The sequence below is a fragment of the Garra rufa genome, chromosome 1 (assembly GCF_049309525.1).
Source record: "Garra rufa chromosome 1, GarRuf1.0, whole genome shotgun sequence".
NCBI classification, from domain to species: Eukaryota; Metazoa; Chordata; class Actinopteri; order Cypriniformes; family Cyprinidae; genus Garra; species Garra rufa.
Window position 1 is genome coordinate 3662262 of NC_133361.1, and position 24270 is coordinate 3686531.

The 24270-nt window shown below is 37.5% G+C and overlaps 2 protein-coding genes and 1 long non-coding RNA gene across 4 annotated transcripts in view; 1 reads left to right on the forward strand and 2 right to left on the reverse strand.

Annotated features, from left to right (window-relative positions):
• Positions 1-24270, reverse strand: part of LOC141326852 (uncharacterized) — a 269935-nt gene that overhangs the window by 240279 nt on the left and 5386 nt on the right. The gene's annotated exons all lie outside the window — the stretch shown is intronic.
• On the reverse strand, positions 2993-6143 carry LOC141326937 (uncharacterized). Its single transcript, XM_073835313.1, has one exon. It carries the CDS (start codon positions 6069-6071, stop codon positions 4338-4340), a length of 1734 nt encoding a protein of 577 aa, XP_073691414.1. The 5' UTR covers positions 6072-6143; the 3' UTR covers positions 2993-4337.
• On the forward strand, positions 16106-17647 carry LOC141328152 (uncharacterized). Its single transcript, XR_012355164.1, has 3 exons — positions 16106-16543; positions 16803-16888; positions 17168-17647. It is a non-coding gene; the product is annotated as an uncharacterized lncRNA (long non-coding RNA).

The following is a 24270-nucleotide window of genomic DNA, read 5'->3' on the forward strand; positions in this document are numbered from 1 at the left end:
TCACTGAATAGATAACATTTAAAATTGAAGGAATATGGTTACAAATATATTTATTGTGACATTGCAATAATTTCTATTAAACTTATGAGTTTATCTGAAAGTGAAAGTGACGTGTAGACAAATATGGTAACCTGGCGTGTAATCAGGATCTCATACTGACCACTGCTCTACCACACTAGATAACAATGGTGCTAACAAAGAATATTGACACTTTGGACTGTTTTGACAAGTTCACTTAAGAGTGTACTCACTTTTGTTGCCGGCTATTTTGACAATAATGGCTGTATGTAGAGTTATTTTCAGGGGACAGTAAATACTGCTTTACAAGCTGCACATTGACTACTGTAAAATAAAATAAGGTGTGATTACTCTGAGCCCAAAAGTTATAAAATTATAGTGTCCGATCTGTTTACTTGACACTGATTAAAAATAATAAAATAAAATAAAATGTATTTTTTGCCCAAAGATTATAGTTATGAGTTTGATGAATCTTAGTCTGGCTTTATTGAAAACAGGCACATTTTGAATAATATCTGATTAATTTTAGATATCCTTGACTATTCTGATTTGATCAGAGGAAGTTTTTATATTTTTTAAGACATTTAACACAGTGAAGCACACTTTATTTTTTGTTGTCTTCAAAAAAAAAAAAAAAAAGATTTTGGTGGATTTTTGGGGGCGGGTTTGCTGCTCTTTTGTTAAGAGATGACTTTATTAAGTCTCTGTTGTAATCTGTCACAGTTCTGTTTATGTCTTTGGTTTCGCCCATTGTCTCCCCCTGTTGATTCTGTGTGATTTGGTTTTTCCCTCGTCAGCCCTGATCCCCGTCACCTGTGTCTAATGATTAGTGTGTCTTTATAAGTCTGTCTGTTTCTTGAGTTTATGTCGGTCGTTAAATGTTCTGAATTGTGTGTGGATTATCTTGCCTGTTCCTGAGTGTTCCAGCCTGTTTATCTGAAGACTATATTAAATATTAATGTTTATTGTTTACCTCGTCTCCCGTCTCGTCCATCCAGCACGTATCGTTACAGGAACGACCGACCGAAAAAGTTTACCCGGCACTTTCCCCTGCGTTTATTTTCCGTCTTTTTTCCCTCAGTGTTTTGTTTTTTATTGTTTGATTGATTATGGACCCTACTGTTCGTCTCATCCTCCTGAGTTCCCGCTGGTTCCGCCCAGCCGCCCTGAGTTCCCGCTGGTTCCGCCCAGCCGCCCTGAGTTCCCGCTGGTTCCGCCCAGCCGCCCTGAGTTCCCGCTGGTTCCGCCCAGCCGCCCTGAGTTCCCGCTGGTTCCGCCCAGCCGCCCCAAGTCTCCCAGGTCAGCAGTCAGTCCCCCAGCTCACCCTCAGCCCACCACCTGTGCAGTGGGCTCGCCGCGGGACTGCCAGCTTCCATCGGCGTCTCGGCTGGAGGATTCCTCAGCTCCGCCTCCAGCCTCCGAGTCCTGGACTCCGCCTCGGCCCTTCGACCCCGCGGTTCCACCACGGCTCTCGACGCCCTCCTCTTCACCGTCGCCCATCGATCCACCAGCTCCACCGGGCTCCATCGTCTTTCCGGCTCCGCCCTGGTCAGTTGTCACCCCATCGGCTCCTCAGGACTCTGCTCCTCCGGCTGTGCCTCGTCGCGCCGTCCCACCGGCTCCTTGGGACTCCTCCTTCCTGCGGGCACAGCCTCCATCCACTGTCGCTCCGGCTCCGCCGCGGATCTCCGGGACTCCGCCTCGGGCGCCAGAGCCTGCTCCACCTTGGCCCTCCGGATCCTCGGCGTCACCCCGGATCATCGGCTCTCCGTCTTCGCCTCGGGCTCCTTATCCATCTGCTCCGCCTCTGTCGGTCGGCCCCATGGAGTCGGCACGCCTTCGTCCACCATGGTTCCTCCCTCCGTCGGCTCCACAGTGGGCCGTCATCATGGCTGCGGTCTGGGTCGGTTCCTCCTGCCTTATGCCCCACCCATGTCCTCCCTCCGTCGTCGCCCCTCTGGACTGTCTGGTTTGTCACTTGGACTTTTGTTCTGGTCCTCCTCCGGGGGTTGCGTCCTCCGCCAGAACCCCCTCCTTCATGGACTCTGGTATCCTGGTTTTTCCGCCCCTCTCGTTTTTTCTTTTTTCCACGGCGCGAGGACGCGCCTTTCCGGAGGGGGGCGTAATGTCACAGTTCTGTCTGTTTCTGTCTTTGGTTTCGCCCATTGTCTCCCCCTGTTGATTCTGTGTGATTTGGTTTTTCCCTCGTCAGCCCTGATCCCCGTCACCTGTGTCTAATGATTAGTGTGTCTTTATAAGTCTGTCTGTTTCTTGAGTTTATGTCGGTCGTTAAATGTTCTGAATTGTGTGTGGATTATCTTGCCTGTTCCTGAGTGTTCCAGCCTGTTTATCTGAAGACTATATTAAATATTAATGTTTATTGTTTACCTCGTCTCTCGTCTCGTCCATCCAGCACGTATCGTTACATAATCAACACTTGAATAATAAAGTTTCTGGTCTTTTTTATTTATTTTTGTTTTATTTGTCTATATTCTTCAATATAATTAATCAACCTATCTACAATAAATAATATTCTATTTAAAGATAAGATATATTGTTTATTTCTTTTTGTAAAATTATAAATAATTAAAATACAAGGATTTTAATGTCCCCATTAACCCTCAGCATTTTTATTTGTTTTTGATGCCACACCATCTAGAGTTATTTCCTTCTGTTTTACCTTCTTGCTGTTTCTGCACTTCTCCTAATAAATCAAAGCAGTTGTTATTTCTTAATAATTTTGTGTCAATTCCAAACGTTGCAGTTTATTGAAATGTTTTTTGTTTCTGATATTGCCTAAAGAAAAGTTTAGCTGATTTCAAATAGATACTTAATTACTAATAAGATAACATACAATCCTTTCCATTTATCCATACTCTTTTGGCCATAGATAATAATACTCATCCAACATTTTCAGTAGCTGGTATCATGAATAGAGACTCCAGTAATGAGCAAAACAATGATAAACCTCAAGTGTGATACAAACAAGACTTTATTAACGGCACTTCAAGCTATTACACACATTGTGCTTATAAGGGTTTAAGCTGAAGCAGAGTATAGAATAGAAGCATGAAATATGGCAGCATTTGACATTCAGCAAACCAGCAGATCAAAAGAAACAGCATTTTCTTTGTTCTAACACCTTTGTGATAAGAGTTCTTGTTGAAGAGTCCTGATGCAGTTGAGAATTCAGTTGATCTTGGCTTAAATTGCACTGAGAGAGGACCAGTTTGAAGCAGAAGGTCGTTGATGATTAGAAAAACAAGGCTCCAAAGACTTCTGAATCTTCCTAATCTTCACATCAGAATGTCTCAGAATCAGCCTGTGATCTTGTGATCAGTGATCTTTTAATAACATCCACTAACATGCTAAAACTATTTTAGAGTTGTCATGATTAAAATGTATTTATTGCCAATGCACAATGTTTAGATTTAGTTAAAGTTACTTTCATGTTTTTATCTGTCCATGCAGAATATTTAGATTCAGTGGAAATAAAACTACATCATCCCTAAACAGCATGTTTAACTGGTAATGCATTACATATTCAATTAATTTAGTTTCAGTTTTTTCTAGGGTGCCAATGATGTACTAACGATGAAAGACTACACATTTCTGCACATGCATTTTTTTTTATTTAATTTAATTAATTAATTATTTTTTTTAACAGAGCACTTGTTTAGTATAAACATGTCATAGGCATGCACTTGACATGATAATTTTCACAAACTTGTGTCATTGTAGTTTACACGGAGACAATAATGCTATTGTTTTCCAAAACTTGCATATTGAAACAGGTTAAAGTGCATGCAGAACATTTTACAACAAAATCAAAACGTATAGTTGATAGGTATAGTTATAGGAAAGATGATATATAGATTATAGGTTATAAATAAGTAGTTTAAAAAGCTGTAATTAAGTACAGTGCCTTAACATTTAAATGAACTCATTCCTCACCACTAACTGTCTCACCCCATTTTTATATCATGATTTAGAGCTTTCCTCTCCGGACCTTAGTATTGATGGCCATTTTAATTATTTTAAATCTGTTTGTACAAAAATTTTGAGTAGATTGCACCCTTAATACAAGTAATCAAAAACACAGTCACAGATATGGATGAAAATCTCCATTTTGCTTCGTTACATTTTTTAGTATAGCTTTTTAATTAATAAGAGTGATCAGGATTTATTTTATTTATTTTTGTCTGTGACTGCATGCAATTTTGATGCATTAATGATGCTGGGAAGCACTTTGATCGAATCCAGTTATTTTAAATGTGCTATAGAAATTAAATTCGTATTGTATTGCATTGTAATATATGTCATTTCCAGCTAATTTTTTCCTGAATGAAATTCTTAGCATAATTGAACAGGACCCTTGGATCATAGGATCTTTCTTTTTTTCTTGTTTCAGGTTTGTAATCTTTCCAATCATCTGGAACCACTTCTCCTGTGGAGACCTTACTGATGATCTCTGCCACCTTCCTGACTTCCATTAAAGACTGGATGCGATCTTGAAATCCAGGCTTAGCCTCTTGTTTCTCAGACTCAATCATCAAATCAATGTAGTCAGGGGTGGACAGAGGATTGGGTTTGAGGGCAATGTCCTGCAGCCGCTCCAAAGAATTTTGAGATGCCTCTATTAGGTCGGCCACAATAACCTGGACAGCCTGAAACTCATTTTCAAGCTCTTCAAAGATCTTTTCTTTTGACATGACCTGTCCATGTGCAGCCTCATAACGTTTTTTTAAATCCTGGTAAGTTTCCTTTCTCTTTTCTGGGACATAATCCCATTTGTATTTCTGGTTAAAGTGCACATTCCAATCACACTTTCCAGGACAGACCGTACACTTTCCATCTTTCATAGCCTTGCACTTATGTTTATCACTATCATTTCCAAAAACGCATGTATCATGACATGTGTAGAAACATTTTTGGCAGTTGGTTAAGTAGTATTTAGTGTTGTTTTCAATCTGTTTTGGGACAGTTACTACTAATTCATATTCAAAATCCTTGTTTGCATCCATTTCAGCCTTGTTCTGCTCCAAAGCAGCTCTTGTCTTCTTGATTTCGTCCAGTTTTGTCAGACCAGCATTGATTTGAGGTTGGAGACCCTGCACATGAACTTCTAGCTGCTGCCGCTCTTTCAAGACCTCCTGTGTGAGAGACAAGCTCTGGGTTTTCATCATGTTAAGGGATGTGAAGAATTTATTCATGCTGGAAAAACCCAACTTCCAGAACATTTGGTCAAAGTTTTCACAGTCCTCCTCATCATCTGCAGATTTATTATTGGTAGCAAACAGAGCAGAGTTGTTGAACTTGAAGTGAAGAGGCTCTCCAGACTCATTGGTAGAACAGGGCACCTCAGAGACTTTGATGGCCTCAAGAACTGGAGGTGTATTCCCATCTGCAAAGGTGACCAGCACAAGGATGTTTTGAGCAATATCCTTCCCAAATATGGAAAGAATGGAGTCAAAGACATATTTCTGTGTGTGTGTTAGACGGGCGAGTGAAGCCTGGACTACAAAACACACGGCATCAATGCAGTCGATCCCTCCACGGACAGAAAATAACTCATGAATCTGCTTTGTGATTTTCTGGTCATGTGAAATTCCTCTGGTGTCACCAAATCCTGGTGTGTCCACAATGGTCAGAGAATATGGGACCCGAAAACCATCCATCCAATTAATTTGATAAGCTGTGATCTCTGATGTCTGACTTTCAGCCTGAGATTTCTGCTTCCCATCATCTATTAGCACAAACCTGAAGTCGTCTTCCCATTGCACTCCCAGAATGTAGTTGATCATGCTGTTTATCAGAGTAGTTTTTCCTGCACCTGTATCTCCGATCATCATAATGGTCTTGTTCTCTTTTATAATGTTTTTCCCAAATGTGCTTCTTCTGCAGAATCCATCACTGTTCTGCCATGTTTCATCCAGACGGAGTTTAAACATGGGTAGGTTTTCATTGCTTCCACCTTCTATTTTCTCACTCCAGTTCGTCTTTATTTGATGTGCATCACTTAAGCCCTGTCCAGTGCTAAGGACTTCCCCCATGGGTTTGCTGCTTGTTTTTTCTCTTGAAACCTTTTGATCATTGTTAACAGCAGACTGCCATGGTCTGCTTATCCTTTTCTGAACTTTCTCCATTGCTGGTCATAGAAAAAAAAAAGACACAGTTATTTGTATGTTCATGTACAACCCTGTGCAACATAATTTCAATGTCAAGTTATTTAAAAATGTATCATCTGTCAATGATTGAATCATTTCCAACTTGACAGCCAAAATAGTGCAATAAAATTGAATACACATTTAACACACTGGCAAACAAGTTAGAAAACCACTAACTAAATCACTCTGGTTGGGTTCAGATTCCTGTCACACCTTTGATGTTCCCGGTTCTCAGACTCAAAACAACTTATTAATCTTGTTTTTATTGTTAATTAATGATTATGAATCTCTCATTATGCTATATTATCACTTAATATTGAATTCAGTCTTTTTTCAACTTGTTTTCTTTCATTTAGGACTGGTTTTGTGTTTCTATTTGCATCTGATTAATCATAAGCCTCATTCAACTAAAAGAAGGCACCTAAAAAAGCATTTTTTATGAATAATTTTCACAATATGAAATATAAAACATTAACATTTGCACTGTTTCTCACACTAGTGTGCTTTAATGTTTAATCAGGAAGTTTGCTTTTAAATGCTTTTTTTTGTGTACAAAATTGCAAAAAGTCAAGTGGCATTGATGACCAGACTCCAAATAATTGCTTATAAATATTTTATAAATCTGTGCATTAGTCTATTACTTCTAAATTATTAATGAATGATTTTAGAACAGTACAAAATAATAAAATAATAATTAAAAAAGGCTGTTCATGAACTGCAAAGCGTGTTTTTGCTTCCACTCTCCGCGCAAACGAGTGGATAAGCGTCTAACAGCGCACATTTATCAAGGTTATATGTTTAAATTAATATTGTGAAATGCATAAATTGTTTTATGTCTATGGAATTTATTTTAGGCAAGCCGTGTTGATTTGAGAAGGCTAAATGTATCAGGAATGCTCAACTCTTTTGCCGCTGGCCGCTTGGTCATTACTTTAAAAAACAAAAGCTTGAATTTACCAATATAAAATGTTTCAAACACATTTCTAAATTAACTTAATAAAAAATCTTAACGAATTCTAGCCACTTTGCCATTAAAATCCAAAATCTTATAATGGCTGCAACACAGGCTCTGTTCTGATAAGTTGTTGGACAAGGGCAGGGCTCGGGCCAGGGCAGAACTCAGAACTCTTCGTTCCCTCGTTTCAATCAAAAGTTCCCCCTCGACTCGGCGGGCCCCCAATCTACCTGGGCCCATATGCACCTGCATCCCCTGCATGATCCCTTTAATATCTGTTAGTTGGAATGTAACATTAGGATGGAAAAATACCTGACATCAGCTATTTTTATATTCACTGAATAATGAGATTTCTGACAGGGTGAAAAGTAGGACTAAATTACCAGGGCCCCAAGTGGGGGGAGGGCCCCTGAGGAGTGAAATTTAATTTTCCTTTTAAATATAATTTTAAGTTCACAATAAATGTTGTTAACTAGTGTAAAATATTACCCAAATGTGAAAAATAACTGATATTATACTCACCTGGATGGCTTCTGTTTTTCTGTGATAGTGGCAAAAGACAATAATGATTGAAAAACAAAGATTTGAATATCAGTCAAATTATTAAAATCACAATGACATGTAAGTTGATTGTTTTTTTTTTGTTTTTGTTTTTTTGCATTTTAGCATTTAGCATTTTGTGGACTTTGGACCCAATTTTAACGATCTAAGCGCATGGTCTAAAGCGCAGGTTAGTGTTGAAATCCGCCTTTGCTATATTAGGGACGGAAAAAAACGGTCCCTGCGCCCATCACATGATCTAAAAGGGTTGTTCCTACTCAAGTGTTTTGGGCGTAACGCGCATTAAACTAATCAGAGTCTCATCTTCCATTCTCTTTAAGAGCCAGCTGCGCTCACGCCATAGCGGATTCGCTATTTACACGGAGGAATTTGCTAGAAGACTCATCGCTTTTCAAGTGAGTAACTGTGCACCCACTTTCCACCCTCCCCCCTCCTTGCTGAACGTGGCCGTTTTCAAAAGCGAAACTAAAAAAAAATAAAATAAAATAAAAATTACCACAAAATTAACAGCTCGCAAAAGAAAGCGATTAACTATCCATTATAACATGTAGGCGTTTTATATGCATGTACGCATTAATAATATTTTTAATATTTGGCATGTTTGTGTGCTGCTGCGCGTCCCTGTGTGTGTAATAAGCAGAGTGCTTGAGCATTGTGTACCTGCCTAAAGGTTGGTACACAATCGTTTTCAGACCAGGACACAAATGCATTTGCTATTTAAACAACGTGAAGGACGGAGGACGTGGAAATAATGACTGTGTCAGTCTGAAACTAGCAAAAATCACTTGCGTCGTGTCTGGCGCCGCATTGCGCTGGGTGCATTATAGGGCCATATGACAATTAATAATTAATAATTTCTTAGGAAAAACATTGTTTCTTTTACTTAAAATAAAGGTGCTTTAAAAAAAATATACCTTTTATCTTCACAGCAATACCATAAAATATTTTTTTTTTTTGGTTCCACAAGTGTGGTTTTATTAACAAATTTCGGGAGGAGCACGCACAGATAATTAACACAGCCAATGCATCATCAGTAATCACTCCCTATTCAATCAGTGTTAAAGAGAATCCCTATAAATAATCAAAGCAGCCTTACCTTCCTATCTCTCGTTTTCAACATCCCTCCACCACCCCTTCTCCTCTCTATAGGTGGGGAGCTATTGGGTTCGGGCCGATTGCCGAAGGTTCTTAGATGTTAAAGGTTCTTTATGGAACCATTTAAACCAGAAAAATTATTCTATGGCATCGTGAAGCACCTTTATTTTTAAGAGTATAAGGTGCTACTTTTTAGATTTGGAAATTTTTTCATATTTTCATTATCACAGAATCAGCAGTTTAAGGAGACAGTTTTACTTACCTTTGTTTTTGTTTTGCAGTTTAGTCCTGTGCCAGACTCTTGTCCACTGAAAGCTTTCTCTCTTGACATTATCGGTGCTCCTGACCTGGGAACCGTCTTGTCGTTATTCAAGCTCTGCCTTGATGTGTTCATCCTGATTAGTCTCAGTCTGTAGCTCTTGGGTTTTTGTCAGTAATGTCTGGTTGTCAGGCAGCTCTGTGTGCAGCGTTAGGATCTTCTGTAAACTGAAAACCAAGTTTATATCTGCAACTATTGCAGATAAGCTTTTATTTTTATTATTATCTCTAGCTTTCTAGTAAAATATTGCAAATAGAGCATTAACACTTTTCTCTAAAAGACTCATCCGGTTAAAAACTGTAAAGAAAATATATTTATTTATCAAATTAAAGCTTTTCAAAACGATGTGCAATAGTTATTGTTCAGTTATAATAAAGTATAACTTTATAAAAAGCATAATAAAGTATAAAGTAAGCAAGGACAAAACAAAACTTTAAAAGTTTATAGTATCTAAGATAAAATGAAGACAAAACACTTACTGTTATATTGGTTTCCTCTTGGATATGCTTTTCATCTGTAGATGCACAAAGCCTCTGCACTGAGTTATATAATGTCCAACTGTACCTCCTCCCCAGGAAGAAAAAAAAACCTTTCACTTTCTTTTTTTTTTCCTTTTCCAGTAACTGTAGGGCTCTATAAGAATTGACCTGGCATCAGCAGACCATTAAAAAAAAAAAAAATCAATATGTTGGTACTTACCAAATTCTAATCAAACAAGATTATCAAATGGCATCACAAATAAAAAAGATACATTAGGAGAATATAGTACTGTGTAAAAGATGATGATATTATATTTTACAAGTAAAGCATTTGCTTGGCAAAATTATTTTGTGTGTGTTCAATCCTCATTTTAAACATTTGTGTTTATTGTTTTTTTTCCCTCAGTGATTACATGATATCATTCAATAACAAAAGTCGCCTAGTCATAATTTATTCGTAGAACCTTTTTTTTATTATTATTATTATAGTAGTTCTGGTTCTGAACAGGTTCCCAGGCCTTGGTTCACCACCTTGTGAATGACAATATATTCTGGAAGCTTGCTTGCACTCTACAATTGAGTAATCTTGTGTAAAAGTGTAGTAAAATACCTTTTAAAGGGGTCATCGGATGCTCGTTTTTATTGTTTCTATGATACTTTAGGGTTTTAATAAAAAGTCTATAATATCCTTTGGTTACAAATTCCCAATAGTTGTGTAAAAAACATTGTTTTGAAAATCAGCTCTGCAAAAACTCAACTCATTTTATTGCAGGATCCCTTTAAATGCAAATGAGCTCTGCTCGTCCCGCCCCTCTCTGCCTGGTATGATGAGTCGTAATGTTTACTTAGCCACATTTAGCCATGTTTATCCACATTTAGCAGTGAAGCTTGCCAACAAGCATATTATTAAGAAAGGCCATTTGCAAAGAAACCCTTATACTCACTTCTGCTGTGGGTGAAGCTGCATCAGGAATGATTCGCACAAACATAGATGCATATGTAGATCGGGATCGGCACTTTTCTATCAAAACCGAAAGTAACGTTAATCCTCTGCATCTTTAGCGGCTCAGATGTCGGGAGTAAATGACTACTGCTTTGTTCATTATTACATCCAACAATAAAACACCTCAATCGCTCAATCAGAGACATTCTTGTCTTCCCCTGCACCTGAGTCACACAATGGCAATCGGAGTCTGACTGTTTCAGCTCGGTGAGGGCGGGTCTAAGGTAAGGCACTCATGTCAATCTACTATTGTGGAAGCGGCCTCTGTCTGTGTGCCATCACACTGACAAGAAGCTGAGAATGACCTGATTTTAAAAAGGGAATATTACTTTTAAAAGATTAAAAAAATATCACTGGGTGGATTTTTGTCATTGTAGGGTGGTTGTGTACACAAACTGCCAGCACACATTAATGTTCTAACATGTAAAAGTTAGTTTTGCATCCAATGACCCAGTTGGTAATTGTATGCCAAATAATTTTTAGGTTACCCTTGTTCCCTGAAGGAGGAAAGGGAGACTTTACATTGAGTTACGTATTTGGGATCACACTTGGGAGCCTAATCACCTCTGAGCTAAAGAGAAAAGGCCAGTGAACATTGGCGAGTGGAATTTGCATGCCAAGCCACTTCCTCGTACATATGGAGCCACAACCCAGCATCCAGCACAGTTCAGGATTGTGGCAAGAGGATGTAATGTCTCTGTTCCCTCCTTCAGGGAATGAAGGTTACAGATTCATCTGGAAAATGCCACAACCCTGATCCACGTTACATAGTTGAGGAACAAATGCTGACCGGCAAGCGTGTCAGAACAAATAACGGGCCCACCAGGGCAGCTCTACGGATGTCTGCTAGAGTGGGTTCGAACTCCTAGGGGGCATGGCTCTCCTTGGCATTGGTACGCCAAGCTGATGGCATCTACCACCCAATAGGCCAACCTCTGTTTGAAGAAAGCATTGCCCTTCTGCTGTCCCCCAAAGCAGACAATGACCTGCTTGGAGTGTCTGGTCCACGTAAACATGCAGAGCGTGAACAGGACACAGCAATGCCAAGACCGGGTCTGCCTCCTCCGGTTGCAGCGCTCACAGGTTCGCCACCTGATTTTGGAAGGAAGTGGTGGGAACCTTGGCCACATAACCGGGTCGGGGTCTCAAAATCACGTGAGAATCAGCCGGACCAAAATTCAAGGCACGTTTCGTTGACCAAGAATGTGTGCAGGTCCCCCCACCCCAAGAGGTCTCAGTGATCATCTTTTATTCTTATCCAATTCGCTCTAGAACAGGCGATGGCTCCAAAGCACACATCAGAATGAGTGGATGCACGCCGCCATCTTATATACCCTATCCCAAATACACCACTCGACATAGCGAGTAAATGAGGTTTAAGTTTAAAGTGATTCTTTAGAGTAAAAAAATAAAATAATAATTATAATTATTATTATTATTATTAATGAATGAATGAATTAATTAAAAAAAAAATCAGTAAGTGTATTCTATTTTTTATCCATTTGTCTACTTACATTCTATTTACAAATTCACCACACACAGTTATTGTTGATAACTGTAATTTATAGAAAGCCATATCAAGTGGCAACGCTCCAGGTGAAGATGGAATACCTCCTGAAATTATTAAGTGTGGAAAGTCAGCCCTGATTGTGCCACTTCACAAACTCCTGTGTGAGTGGTGGAGAGAAGGTAAGGTCCCCCAGGACATACGTGATGCTAAGATCATTACGCTGTATAAGAACAAGGGTGACCGAAGCAACTGTAATAATTATCGTGGCATCTTTCTCCTGAGCACTGTGGGCAAAGTCTTCGCACGCGTGGTTCTTGCTCGCCTACAGGCCATGAACACTGAAATTAAAGTGTTGCACAGAGGTTTACATTTGATATATTACTCTGTAGGTTGTGAGCATTTTACACTTTATATTAAGTAGACAGTTCCTGAGGAGTTACCATGCAAGTACACTGAAATTAAAGTGTTGCACAGATGTTTACATTTGATATATTACTCAGTAAGTTGTGACCATTTTACACTTTATATTAAGTAGACAGTTCCTGAGGAGTTACCATGCAAGTACACTGGTATTACAAATTGATACTTTAATTCTAATTCAGTGTTCACAAATACATGAATACAAAAATTATATGTAGCCTACATAGCAATCATCACGATTTCAATAATGTTTCCGGGCATTCCAAACCGGTAACTGCAGTATTGAAGACTGTGTGGAAGTGTAAAAACTTCTGTAAGTACATATTGTTGTTACAAAATGTAGTTACATAATTCTTGTTACACATGTGTACTTCCAGAAGTGAAAAAAGTGTTGTTACCAATGTCCTGTTACACATTTGTACTTACAAATGCTATTCAGTGAGTTGTTACATGTGTGTAATTACACCAGTATTAGAGCTGTAGATACAATGTACCAATGTGTACATACACTGTAGTTACATGCTACGTACACATCTAGTTACCATGTAACTTCACAGGTATTAGGGACACTTAATGTAAAGTGGGACCCCTTATGGTATGGCAGTGAGACCTGGTCTACATACATAAGAAAGGAGAATCGCCTGGAGAGCTTCCACCTTCGCTGTCTTCGCCGGATATTAAGCATTACATGGTGGGATAAGGTTACCAACACTGAAGTGCTGGAGAAAGCAGGCTCCATCAGTATGCGTCTTATGCTCTGTCATCGTCGACTGCGATGGCTTGGGCATGTGAGGTGTATGGATGATGGACGCATTCCCAAGGACCTCCTGTACAGTGAACTAGCCATGGGACTTCGCCCAAAAGGCTGCCCAATGCTGCGCTTCAAGGACGTTTGCAAGCTGATTGACATCGATACAAAGAGTTGTGAATTGGTAGCCACTGACCGCGGACACTGGCAACATGTTGTTCGGGAGGGAGTCAAACGGGGCGTGGAGAAAATAAACCTGCAGCTTGAAGAGAAAAGACAATGGAGGAAACAGAGGCAGCTGTAAGGTCCACCCACCAGCCGGAATCCAGTGACTGGTCGAAGACTGAATGCATGTAAGAGTCTTTCGGTGCTTCTGTAAAAATCACTTTTATTATTAATTTTCCCTTTTCAATTTTATTCTGACCTTTCGTATAATTTATCTGACTCCTATTTCTCGTGATTTTATTATTAATTTAAAAACTTTACTGCTGATCCCTCTAGTTGTGATCAAAATTTAGATCATTAATTAATTATAATATTTCCTAGTTTCCTTCATCGTTCGTTAGGAGCCTGGGTCACTTAGAGACCTGTCTTGGCCAGAACAGACTCACGACACATCTGGGCTAGTGGGCTAATCCGAAGATTGCTTACCTTAATGCAGTCATTTCCTCAATAAACTCAAAAAGAATAATTTTTAATGCAATCCCTAAGAAATAGCATGCTAGGCCAGTTTGGTGATCAGAACTCCCGAGCTTTAATGACGCGCCCCCGGCTTCGTCCGTTAATCTCTCCGTCTGACTCACCCTAGCACGCGAAGATGCTGAAAACACCAGCGGTCCTAACCTACTAAATGAATGATTTCAGACAATATCAAAAATTAATCAAGATTAACATTTATTTTTGCCAGGCAGGAATATTTTCAATTCAAAATAATTCAAACATTTTACACAACTGATCAGCAGAAAGTGAAAATAAAAATAAAACAAAACAAAGCACATATTGTTTTTTTTCCCTTTCTCACAGATCTTATCTCAAGATTAAAGAGTTTTATTGCTTTACTGTAGGTTGAAATTCTTGCTTGCTGAAATCCATCCTTGAATCCACAGCAGAACCAAAATAAGACCCTCTACCTCTATCAGCCATCGGTTTTTGTGTGCAACCTTTGTGGCAGAGACTGTCAAGCTAGAATAGGACTGTTGAGCCACACTAATCGTTGCTCTCAACAAGATTGAACAAACCAGACAGGGCGTTACCATTGTCTTTCGAGACAGACGGATGCTGAAATGATGTCATTGCATTTAATCTTTAAATTCTAAAGGGATATCTAAAGGGATAAAACTTAAAAGATTTTACTTTCACTTCTCTTTTCCTTTAAATGCAAGGCTTTATAGGAGCTGATTGTCTTTTACTTTCCTGATCAAGTAAATGGGAGACTTTATTTGAACTGGCTGTTAGATCAGTGTTTCCCCAACCTTGGCACTGGAGTTCCTCCAACAGTTATTGATGTCTCATTTGTCTGACACAACCATTTCAGGTCTTTCTGTTCTAGTAAATGATGCACATGGCGTAGGGCTGGTCAATTAATCGAAATGAAATCGTAATCGAGATTAATCGGAAGCTCCGATTGTCATGCGTATCTTGTAGTGAAGCACGGTGATCTGTGATATCTATTTCTATGTGATCTGTGATCAGCAGTAAATCTTCATCCGAAGGCCAGAGGGCGCTCTGTCTCTCGGAAATGCCAAAAACACCTGAAGGAGAAACCTAGAGAACTTATACTGACTGTATTCTGTATACTTATAATGCAATGCGTTAATCACTGCTTAGAATATTATGAACTATGTTATGTGCGTTATTATGTGTAAGAAGCCACATCATTTCACAGACGGATTCATTTTAAACACTTGGCTAAGTTTTTAGTAAACATATTATTAAATGTGGTATTTTCACGTGCTTTGAGATGTAGCACCATTTTTTTTACACAGCGCCGTAGTTCACTAAGAAGCTACGCAAACAGCTCTCATAATCACAAACGATTTCTTTTCGATTTTATAATCGTTCGATTAAATCGATTTCGATTATGAACACGATTAGGCGTAGTTTCTAAGTGAACTACGGCTCTGTGTACTACATGCTGCACCATCTCAAAACAGGTGCTGGAGATTTACGGCTAATCAAAGAACCGGCATTATTGACAAAATGCTCATGACAATTGCCTTCGATTAATCGCCCAGCCCTAACATGGCATCACCATTTTCACAAATTCATGTTTTTTTTTTTTTACATGATGAGACAATTGTATCATTTTCAGAAATTTGCTTATTTAACCCCTTGCGCTCTGCAGCTATTTGGGGGATTTCCGCCTGCATTTGGCCTACCTAAATTCAAATGGTTCCCATATACACAGACAATGGAGGTAAAAAAAATGGTTTCATTGTATACAAAACCATTTAAACTACATAATATCAGTGTTTTTCTTTATAAATAACATTATATACACTGTAACCGATTTTTGTAATTTGAACAGTATTTTACTGTAATATCTACAGTAAGATACTGTAAAATGTATATACAGTATTTTACTGTAAACTGCAAAGGATTATGGGAAAATATATGATCACTACTGTAATTCTCCACTACTGTAAATCCGTTTACAGTAGTGAACTTGCCCGCGAAAAATTGACCAATGGCAAGGGAGATTTTTTTTTCTCCTGTTGAGAGGAAGTGGCGGTAAAAAGGACAAAAGAGAAATGTTGCATCAATAACTCGACAAAAAGGTTAGTATATTATTTCTGTTTTATGAAAAACTGAACAATTTTAATTTGTTTTCACTTGTTAACAGCAAACTAACAATATTCATCGTGTTTTTCATGTCGGTAGCCTTTTTTTTTCTGACTGGCGGCCGGGGCGCCGCCATAACGGTGAAAACATGGACTGGTGAGTAAATTAAGGTGACCTATATTAGTCGAAATAAACTTTATTTAAACTGAGAAACACGTTTGTATATTCGGCTGCCCTTTAATGCAAGTTAGTTCGTCTGACGAGCCCTTACTCAAGCTTAACAGCAAACTGAGGTGAAATACTGAGGTAAAGTGCGTTAAGCAACACCACTGTTTCTGTGGAGATTTTAAACTGTATTTTCAAGCCCTTCTTTTGCTTGTCATTTTCAAGTTTCTGGTCTGGATGTCGTCTGTAACGTCGGAGCGCGGAGGTGTATTTTGGATCTTCTTCTGTGAATGACTGCCATAGTATCGACGATAATGAACTGGTAAGCTAATAATGTCAGTAAGCCGAAGTTGACAAACTTAACGTTAGTCACAGAGCAGCATAATATCTTTTAAACGCTGCCTCTTTATAGCTGGCAAGGTAATTCTCTTCAAATGATGTTTAAGTAAGAAATGTGTGTATGAATGTCGTATAGACGGTCCCTTCAGTGACAGACGTGACATAAACAGCGCGCTAACATGAAACACTGAGGTAAAACTGAACACCGCGGTTAACTGCATCTTTTGTGTTTTATTTTCAAGTTTGTGGTCTCGTGGTCATGTCGTCTGCATCGGAGGTGTATTAGAGTCTTTTCTGGTGATTGCCGTCGTCGCGGTGCAAACAACAGGTGAGCTTCCCCTTTCATCAATTTTAACTAAGTTAATGTTAACGTTACTAAATTAGCCAAATTAGCCACAGGCTGCTGTTCTCCACTGACTTGCAGAACAGGTTAACTTTTTAAAGAGAGTAACGGGCTAGCAATATATTAATATAGCAAGTTTTGCTAATAAATATTATAAATGTTTATTTTATTAAAAATGTAGATTTTATTACTGTACAGTAGTTGTCTTTTCTGATCATAAACTATAGTAACACTAAAAGGGTGTTGTGACACTGTCTGTTACAGGAGATTTCTCCAAGCACTAACTGGATGCTGACCATCAAGGGCAGAATCATCATACAGCCAGCTGTCCATTTTACAGACATGCAGAATCAGGTAACCCAAAACATTTTTGTTTTACATTGCATTTACATTCATGCATTTTTCAGATGCTTTTATCCTAAGCAAGTTATATTGTATTTAAAGTACACATTTGAAAGGTATTTATTTCCGGGGAATGTTTTTTATTACCATGTCTTGTCACATCAAGATTGAGTTTGCATGCACATTAAAATTATTTCTATTAAACCAGCATTTAAACAGCAAAATGCAGCTGCTTCAGGTATCTTTAACTTACTGTAACCTTTAAATTCATAATAGCAATCTTACCGTCTGTCAATTTAGATTATTGTTACTGTAAAGCAACAATTAGAGATTTTTAATCATAGTAGGCTTATTATATGCACAGACTTTCTAGGAAACACACGTTTAGAATGTTTATATGAACAGATTGGTTAGCATTTAGCATGGTCTGTGGCAGACTTTTGAGTGTCAGGGCAACAAAATTCAATAAACAAGAATGTAATATTAAGTGATTTAAATCATGAAGAAAATATTGTCTTTTTGCTCCATTTAGTAAAAACGGTTCTTAACAAAGCCATGTTGTGCATCTCTGCACACAGCAGTGTTTCATTACTGAATGAATTTACCTTTTTTAAACACCTAGAATCAGTGACTTACTGACCCATTCATAAAATTCTTTATAAAAAATTTCAAGAAAAAGTTTCTTCAGTTTTTTTTCTTACTACTGCGTTCGTATGTAGTATATCATTTTTTTTTTAAATGCATACACCACCAAGTTTGACAGTTGAGGCAAATTCTTTAAACACTGTTTTTCTTGTGCTTGCAGGTTTGTTCAGACAGTCAACCTTTGTGGCAGCAAATGCATTGACAGTCACAGATCAGATGGACTTCTGGAAAGAGGGTGCAAACAACAAGCATCAGCCTGAATCCCATTCTGCCGTTTCTCATCAGAGAGCTTGTCAACTTTGACTCAAAACTACTAAAATTTAACACAACACAAACACATTTTTACTGTATGATTTTATTTTATTTACACTACCAGACAAAGCTTTTGAACAGTAAGATTTTAAATGTTTTTAAAGAAGGTCTCTTCTGCTCACTAAGCCTGCATTCATTTGATCCAAAGTACAGCAAACACAGTACACTTTTGAACCATTTTTATTATTTAAAATAACTGTTTTCTTTTTGAATATATTTTAAAATGTAATTTATTGCTGTGATCAAACCTTAATTTTTAGCATCATTACTGCAGTCACATGATCCTTCAGAAATCATTCTAATAATTTGATTTTCTGCTCAAAAACTATTATGATGTTGCTGAAATTATTATAATGCTAAAATACATTTTTTTTCAGGTTTCTTTGATGAATAGAAAGTTAAGATAAACAGCATTTATCTGAAACAGAAATAGTTTGTAACATTATGAATGTCTTTATTATCACTTTTGATCAATTTAAATCATCCTTGCTAAATAATATCTTTCTATTCATCAAAGAATCCTGAAAAATCTAAAAATTAAATAATGTTTATCAGCATACTAGAATGATTTCTGAAGGATCATGTGATACTGAAGACGAGTAATGATGCTGAAAATTCAGCTTTGATCAAAGGAATAAATTAAATTTGGATCAAATTAATGCAGGCTTGGTAAGCAGAAGAGAATTCTTTAAAAAAATCTTAGTGTTCAAAAACTTATGACTGGTAGTGTACTTACTTATTTTTGGTTTTCAGTATGTGTATGTTTGCCATGATACAAAGTCTCTGTACTTTTAAAAAGAAAATGTTCAACAATTAAAAAGAATATTATCAGAACTAATGCTTATGAGTTATTGTGATTTTTATGGGGTTGGGGTGGTAAAAATCTTGAATTACAGTGCTGTAGGTTAATTGGATTGTTTTTACAGGTAAAAAATGTTTAAAATAAATGAAAATAAACTCTATAGTACTGATACTGTAATTGAAAATACAGTAAAAATACTGTAATTGAAGATACAGTAAAAACACTGTAAATTAAATTACAGTAAAAATAATGTAAATGAAATTACAGTAAAAATACTGTAAATGAAATTACAGTAAAAATACTGTAAATGAAATTACAGTAAAGACCTTTTAGTACTGTAAATGCACTTACAGTATTAATACTGTAAACATTTTTACAGTAACTTACTGGCATCCAGCTGCCAGTAAGTTACTGTAAAATTTACAGCAAACTTTTTACAGTGTACTTGTAACTGAGAGACTTGAGACTTTAAGAGTTGCAATAATGCAGCAGAGATGTAATAAAGGCAACCTGTAGCAAACTTTTGGAGAGAACTGACTTGATTTTAGAAAGGAAGCGCAGACGAAAGAAGCTAGAACCTACTACAGCACTACTTTGTTTATCAAATTTTAAGGAGTTATCAAACACCACCCCCAGATTCTGAACCTACGGAGAGATGAAGGAATTTAAGGTCCCGAGATTGAGTTGAACACTTGCCCTGTGTTCGGAGGGACTAAAAACAATAACTTTGGTCTTATCAGAGTTCAAGAACGGAAAGAACTCTTTTCTAAAGATAGAGGCCAAAGAGAGAAGATAGAAACTCTTACAAGGGCAGTTTCAGTGCTGTGGAGTGATTTGAACCCAGACTGAAATTTTACAAAGATTATTAGTTAAAAAAAAGACTGAAGTTGTGGGAGCACGATTTTTTTCCGTTATTTTTAAGAACAATGGTAAGGTACATTTTTACTAAAACAGAGGCATCAAGAGAGGGCTTCTTGAGAACCAGGTTAACAATGGCAATTTCAGGTCCTCCGGAATAGACCCGGATTTCAAAGAGTTATTCAACAGTGATAACAAACCCCAGGCCCATGGTATCAATGATTTGCCTCAAAAAGCGAGGGCTTATTATGTATAGAGAGAGACAGAGAGACTTGACGCAGTACAGCTGAATCACTCCTGCCATTTGATTTAATCTGATAGTTTGTGTGGATTTATTTACTCATATAAATTACATGCTATATTGAATAAATGTGTGCAATAAATGTTTTTTTCAATTTCAATTTTGCTCCTTTATCATCATCACTTTTGCTTCGGCTCTTCTCTGGCTTTGCTCGGTCAACTTCTTGGTTTATAGAAGACTGTTAATTAGGGCTGTAACGTCCCAGTCAATTAGTCGATTAATTGGTCGATACGGTCTGGTTCAATGTTGGGTGTAACGCGTTACTAAGTAACGCGTTACTGTAATTAAATTACTTTTCCACTGAAAAAGTAGAGTAACTGATTACTGTTCATTTTTAGGTATTTTAATTACAGTTACTTATAATGTACTTGCGTTATATTGTAAAATAATTAAAGTCGCTGAATATCATTATTTAATTTGATTAATTTATCTTCTAAAGGTAAAAGCAAACTCTGCCGCTTTAAAATCGTTGTAGTGCTGGTGCACGTGATTTCGCGCCAGTTTGCTGCATAGTCGTATTAAAGTGGAAGATGTCGGACTCGGCTGAAGCGAGTGGCTGTTTTACAAAGTGGAAATATTCCCATCACTTCACTTTTCTGAAACAAGCAGACAAGAACATTACAGTTATATGTAAGCTATGTCCTGGGGAGAAGAAACTATCAGCCGCTTTCAATAGCACGAGTAATCTACTAAAGCACCTGACACGGCAGCATAGACAAACACTTCTGAGTGATCCTTGTTCGTCATCAACGCAAAACACCGCGGCAACTCCTGCTAAGCAGGCAAAACTGGATTTTACTTCGGCAGCACAGAAAGTGTCTGAAGGTGAGCTTAAAAAAATGATTGCAGGCTACGTTGTGGAAGAGATGCTACCGCTGCGTACTGTAGAGTCTCCGTCTTTTAGGTGCATATTAAACAAAATACCGATGTGTGGCAAAAAAGCAGCACTGCCCGATCGAAAAACGTTTTCTACTTACTTAGATAAGTGTTATTCTGACATGGAAATGGAGCTTAAAGGGACATTCGAGAGTTTGGAATATATTTCCACGACTGCTGACATTTGGAGCAGCCATAACAAAAGTTTTCTCGGAATGACGGCACATTGGATTGATCCTTCTACTTTTGTACGAGGACATGCAGCACTAGCATGTAAAAGAGTTCGAGGGAGACACACATATGATGTAATCGGCAATGAAATCGAGCAAGTACATTCGGCTTATGGACTGAACTCTAAAGTGACAGCCACCGTGACCGACAACGGGTCCAATTTTATCAAAGCTTTTAGAATGTTCCAAAAATCAGACTCTGATGAGGAATCCGAAGAAGATGAAGAGGTGACATTTACTGATGTTGAGCAGACCCTCTCCACAGAATCTGAAGGACAGTTTTCTCTCCCTCCACACATAAGGTGTGCATCACACACAATGAACTTAATTTTTCATGATGTCGAGAAATGGTTTCAAGCAAACGAGTCAAAATTCATCTACAGAAGTGCAACTTCAAAGTGTTCTGCAATGTGGACAAAATCAAACCGTTCTTCTGTTGCTTCAGAGTTAGTACAGTAGATACTTTTTTTAAGAAAAAACTCATAGTGCCTGTTTCAACAAGATGGAATTCCTTTCATGACGCCCTGTCCAGGATCACTGACATTCCCCTTGCTGAATTATTGTGAAGGCTACAAAAGCAATACTTACAAATGTTCAATATTGACAACACATTTTCAAAACCGTTCAGACAGACTGCATTACCAAACGCTTTTCTTTGGCCAAACAGTTGAATTAACCTCCAAAACTCATTCAGACCAACAAAACACTTCATACAGGTCTCAAAATAAGCTTGTTTCACCACAACACTGGCAACAATTCTCAATCAATTCTCAGAAAACCTACATTTCATTCATAACTCACTGATCTAAAAGCACTATCAATGTGGAGCATTACAAACACGTTTATCTTTGAAGTTTGAATGATTTGTCACATAAGTAATTAATTGTAGGATAGGAATAACATCTTTTCATTTTACTGACTGTATTACAGCACAAAGAATAAATAAAACAACAACAACAACAACATTTCCACCCTGTATTTTTGCATACCAAAAAAAACAAAACCCATCAACAATTACACCATTTACATCTGAAAAATAAAACTGAAAATTACATTTTTGTTTTTCAATTGCTGCTGATGTCACCTCCAAAACTCACTCAGACCAACAAAATAAGCTTATTTCTCCACAACACAACAATTCTCATTCAAAAAAAACATACATTTCATTCATAACATCTTGATTTAAAAAAAAAAAAAAAAAAAAAAAAAAAAAACAGGGAGCATTACATAATTAACTTTTTATCTTGCGATTGAATGATTTGTCATATAAGTTTTTACCTACTGGATAAGAATAACATCATTTTATTTTACTGTATTAGAGCACAAAGAATGAATGAGAAAAGCAGCATTTTCACCCTATTTCTTTATATACCAAAACAAAAACCCATCAACAGTTACAAAATTTACTTGTGAAAAAAAAAAAAAAAAAAAAATGAAAATAAGTATAAAAAGTTGAGAAAAATATATATAATCAAATGAAACATTCTGAAGCTATATATATATATATATATATATATATATATATATATATATATATATATAACATCATCAGTCTAGAATAATGAGGGAGTGTGTATGTTCTCTCTGTGTTGATGTTGGTTTCCTCTGAGTTTCTCCACAATCCAAACACACACAGGACAGGTGAACTGGAGACCGTAAGTGAGTGTGAATATAAATGTGTGTGATGGATTGGCCATATGTCCAGGGGGTCTCCAGCCTCCTCATGACCCTACCTAGGACAAGTGCTTTGGAAAATATATGGAATAGATGGATTGATGTTCAAAACTGAGTTCTAGTCCTCGATCTCTCTGCTGCTCTTTTTTCCTCCACCAATGTGTCTTCCTTGATCCAGGTTTCCAAACCAAATTATTCTGAAGCAATCCATTTATCAAAATATATTCAAACAAAAAAAATAAAAGAAAGAAAGAAAAAGAAGAAAAAGACTAAAATACAATTATTATAAACTTTTGGAGTTTGATTATTCTTCATGTTTCTAAAACTAGATTTTAAAAAGGGGGTCAATGGTCCTTGCGATGCACATTAAATCTTCCCCATAAATGCCTTGAATCTGGATTAAAATCACATATTTTTAGTATAAATTTTGGAATTGATTAGAGTGTTCAGGATTTAATAAAAATTAGCATTGTATTGCTTTGTATTCATTTTCATTTCCTAATATATTTTTTGTCGAGTTTCATATTATTGAACAGGACACCCTTTATTTGTATCAAGGATTGATTGCATTCTTCTTCTTCTTTCAGATCTGTAATCATTCCAATAATTTGGAAGCACTGCTCCTGTGGAAACCTTACTGATGATCTCTGCCTTCTTCCTGACTTCCATTAAAGACTGAATGCGATCTTGAAATCCAGGCTTAGCCTCTTGTTTCTCAGACTCAATCATCAGATCAATGTAGTCAGGGCTGGACAGAGGATTGAGTTTGAGGGCAATTTCCTGCAGCCGCTCCAAACACTTTTGAGATCCCTCTATTAGTCTGGCCACAGTGTCCTGGACAGCCTGAAACTCTTTTTCAAGATCTTCGAAGATCTTTTCTTTTGTCATGAACTGTCCATGTGCAGCCTCATAATGTTTTTTTAAATCCTGATAAGTTTCCTTTCTCTTTTCTTTGACATAATCCCATTTGTATTTCTGATTGAAGTGCACATTCCAGTCACACTTTCCAGGACAGACCGTACACTTTCCATCTTTCATAGCTATGCACATATATTTATCACGGTCATTTTCATAAGGACATCTGTCATGACATGTGAAGTGACATCTTTGGCAGTTCAATGAGTGGTAGCCAGTGTTGTTTTCAATCTGTTTTGGGACAGTCACTTCTATTGCATATTCAAAATTCTTGTTTGCATTCATTTCAGCCTTGTGCTGCTCCAAAGCAGCTCTTGTCTTCTTGATTTCGTCCAGTTTTGTCAGACCAGCATTGATTTGAGGTTGGAGACCCTGCACATGAACTTCTAGCTGCTGCCGCTCTTTCAAGACC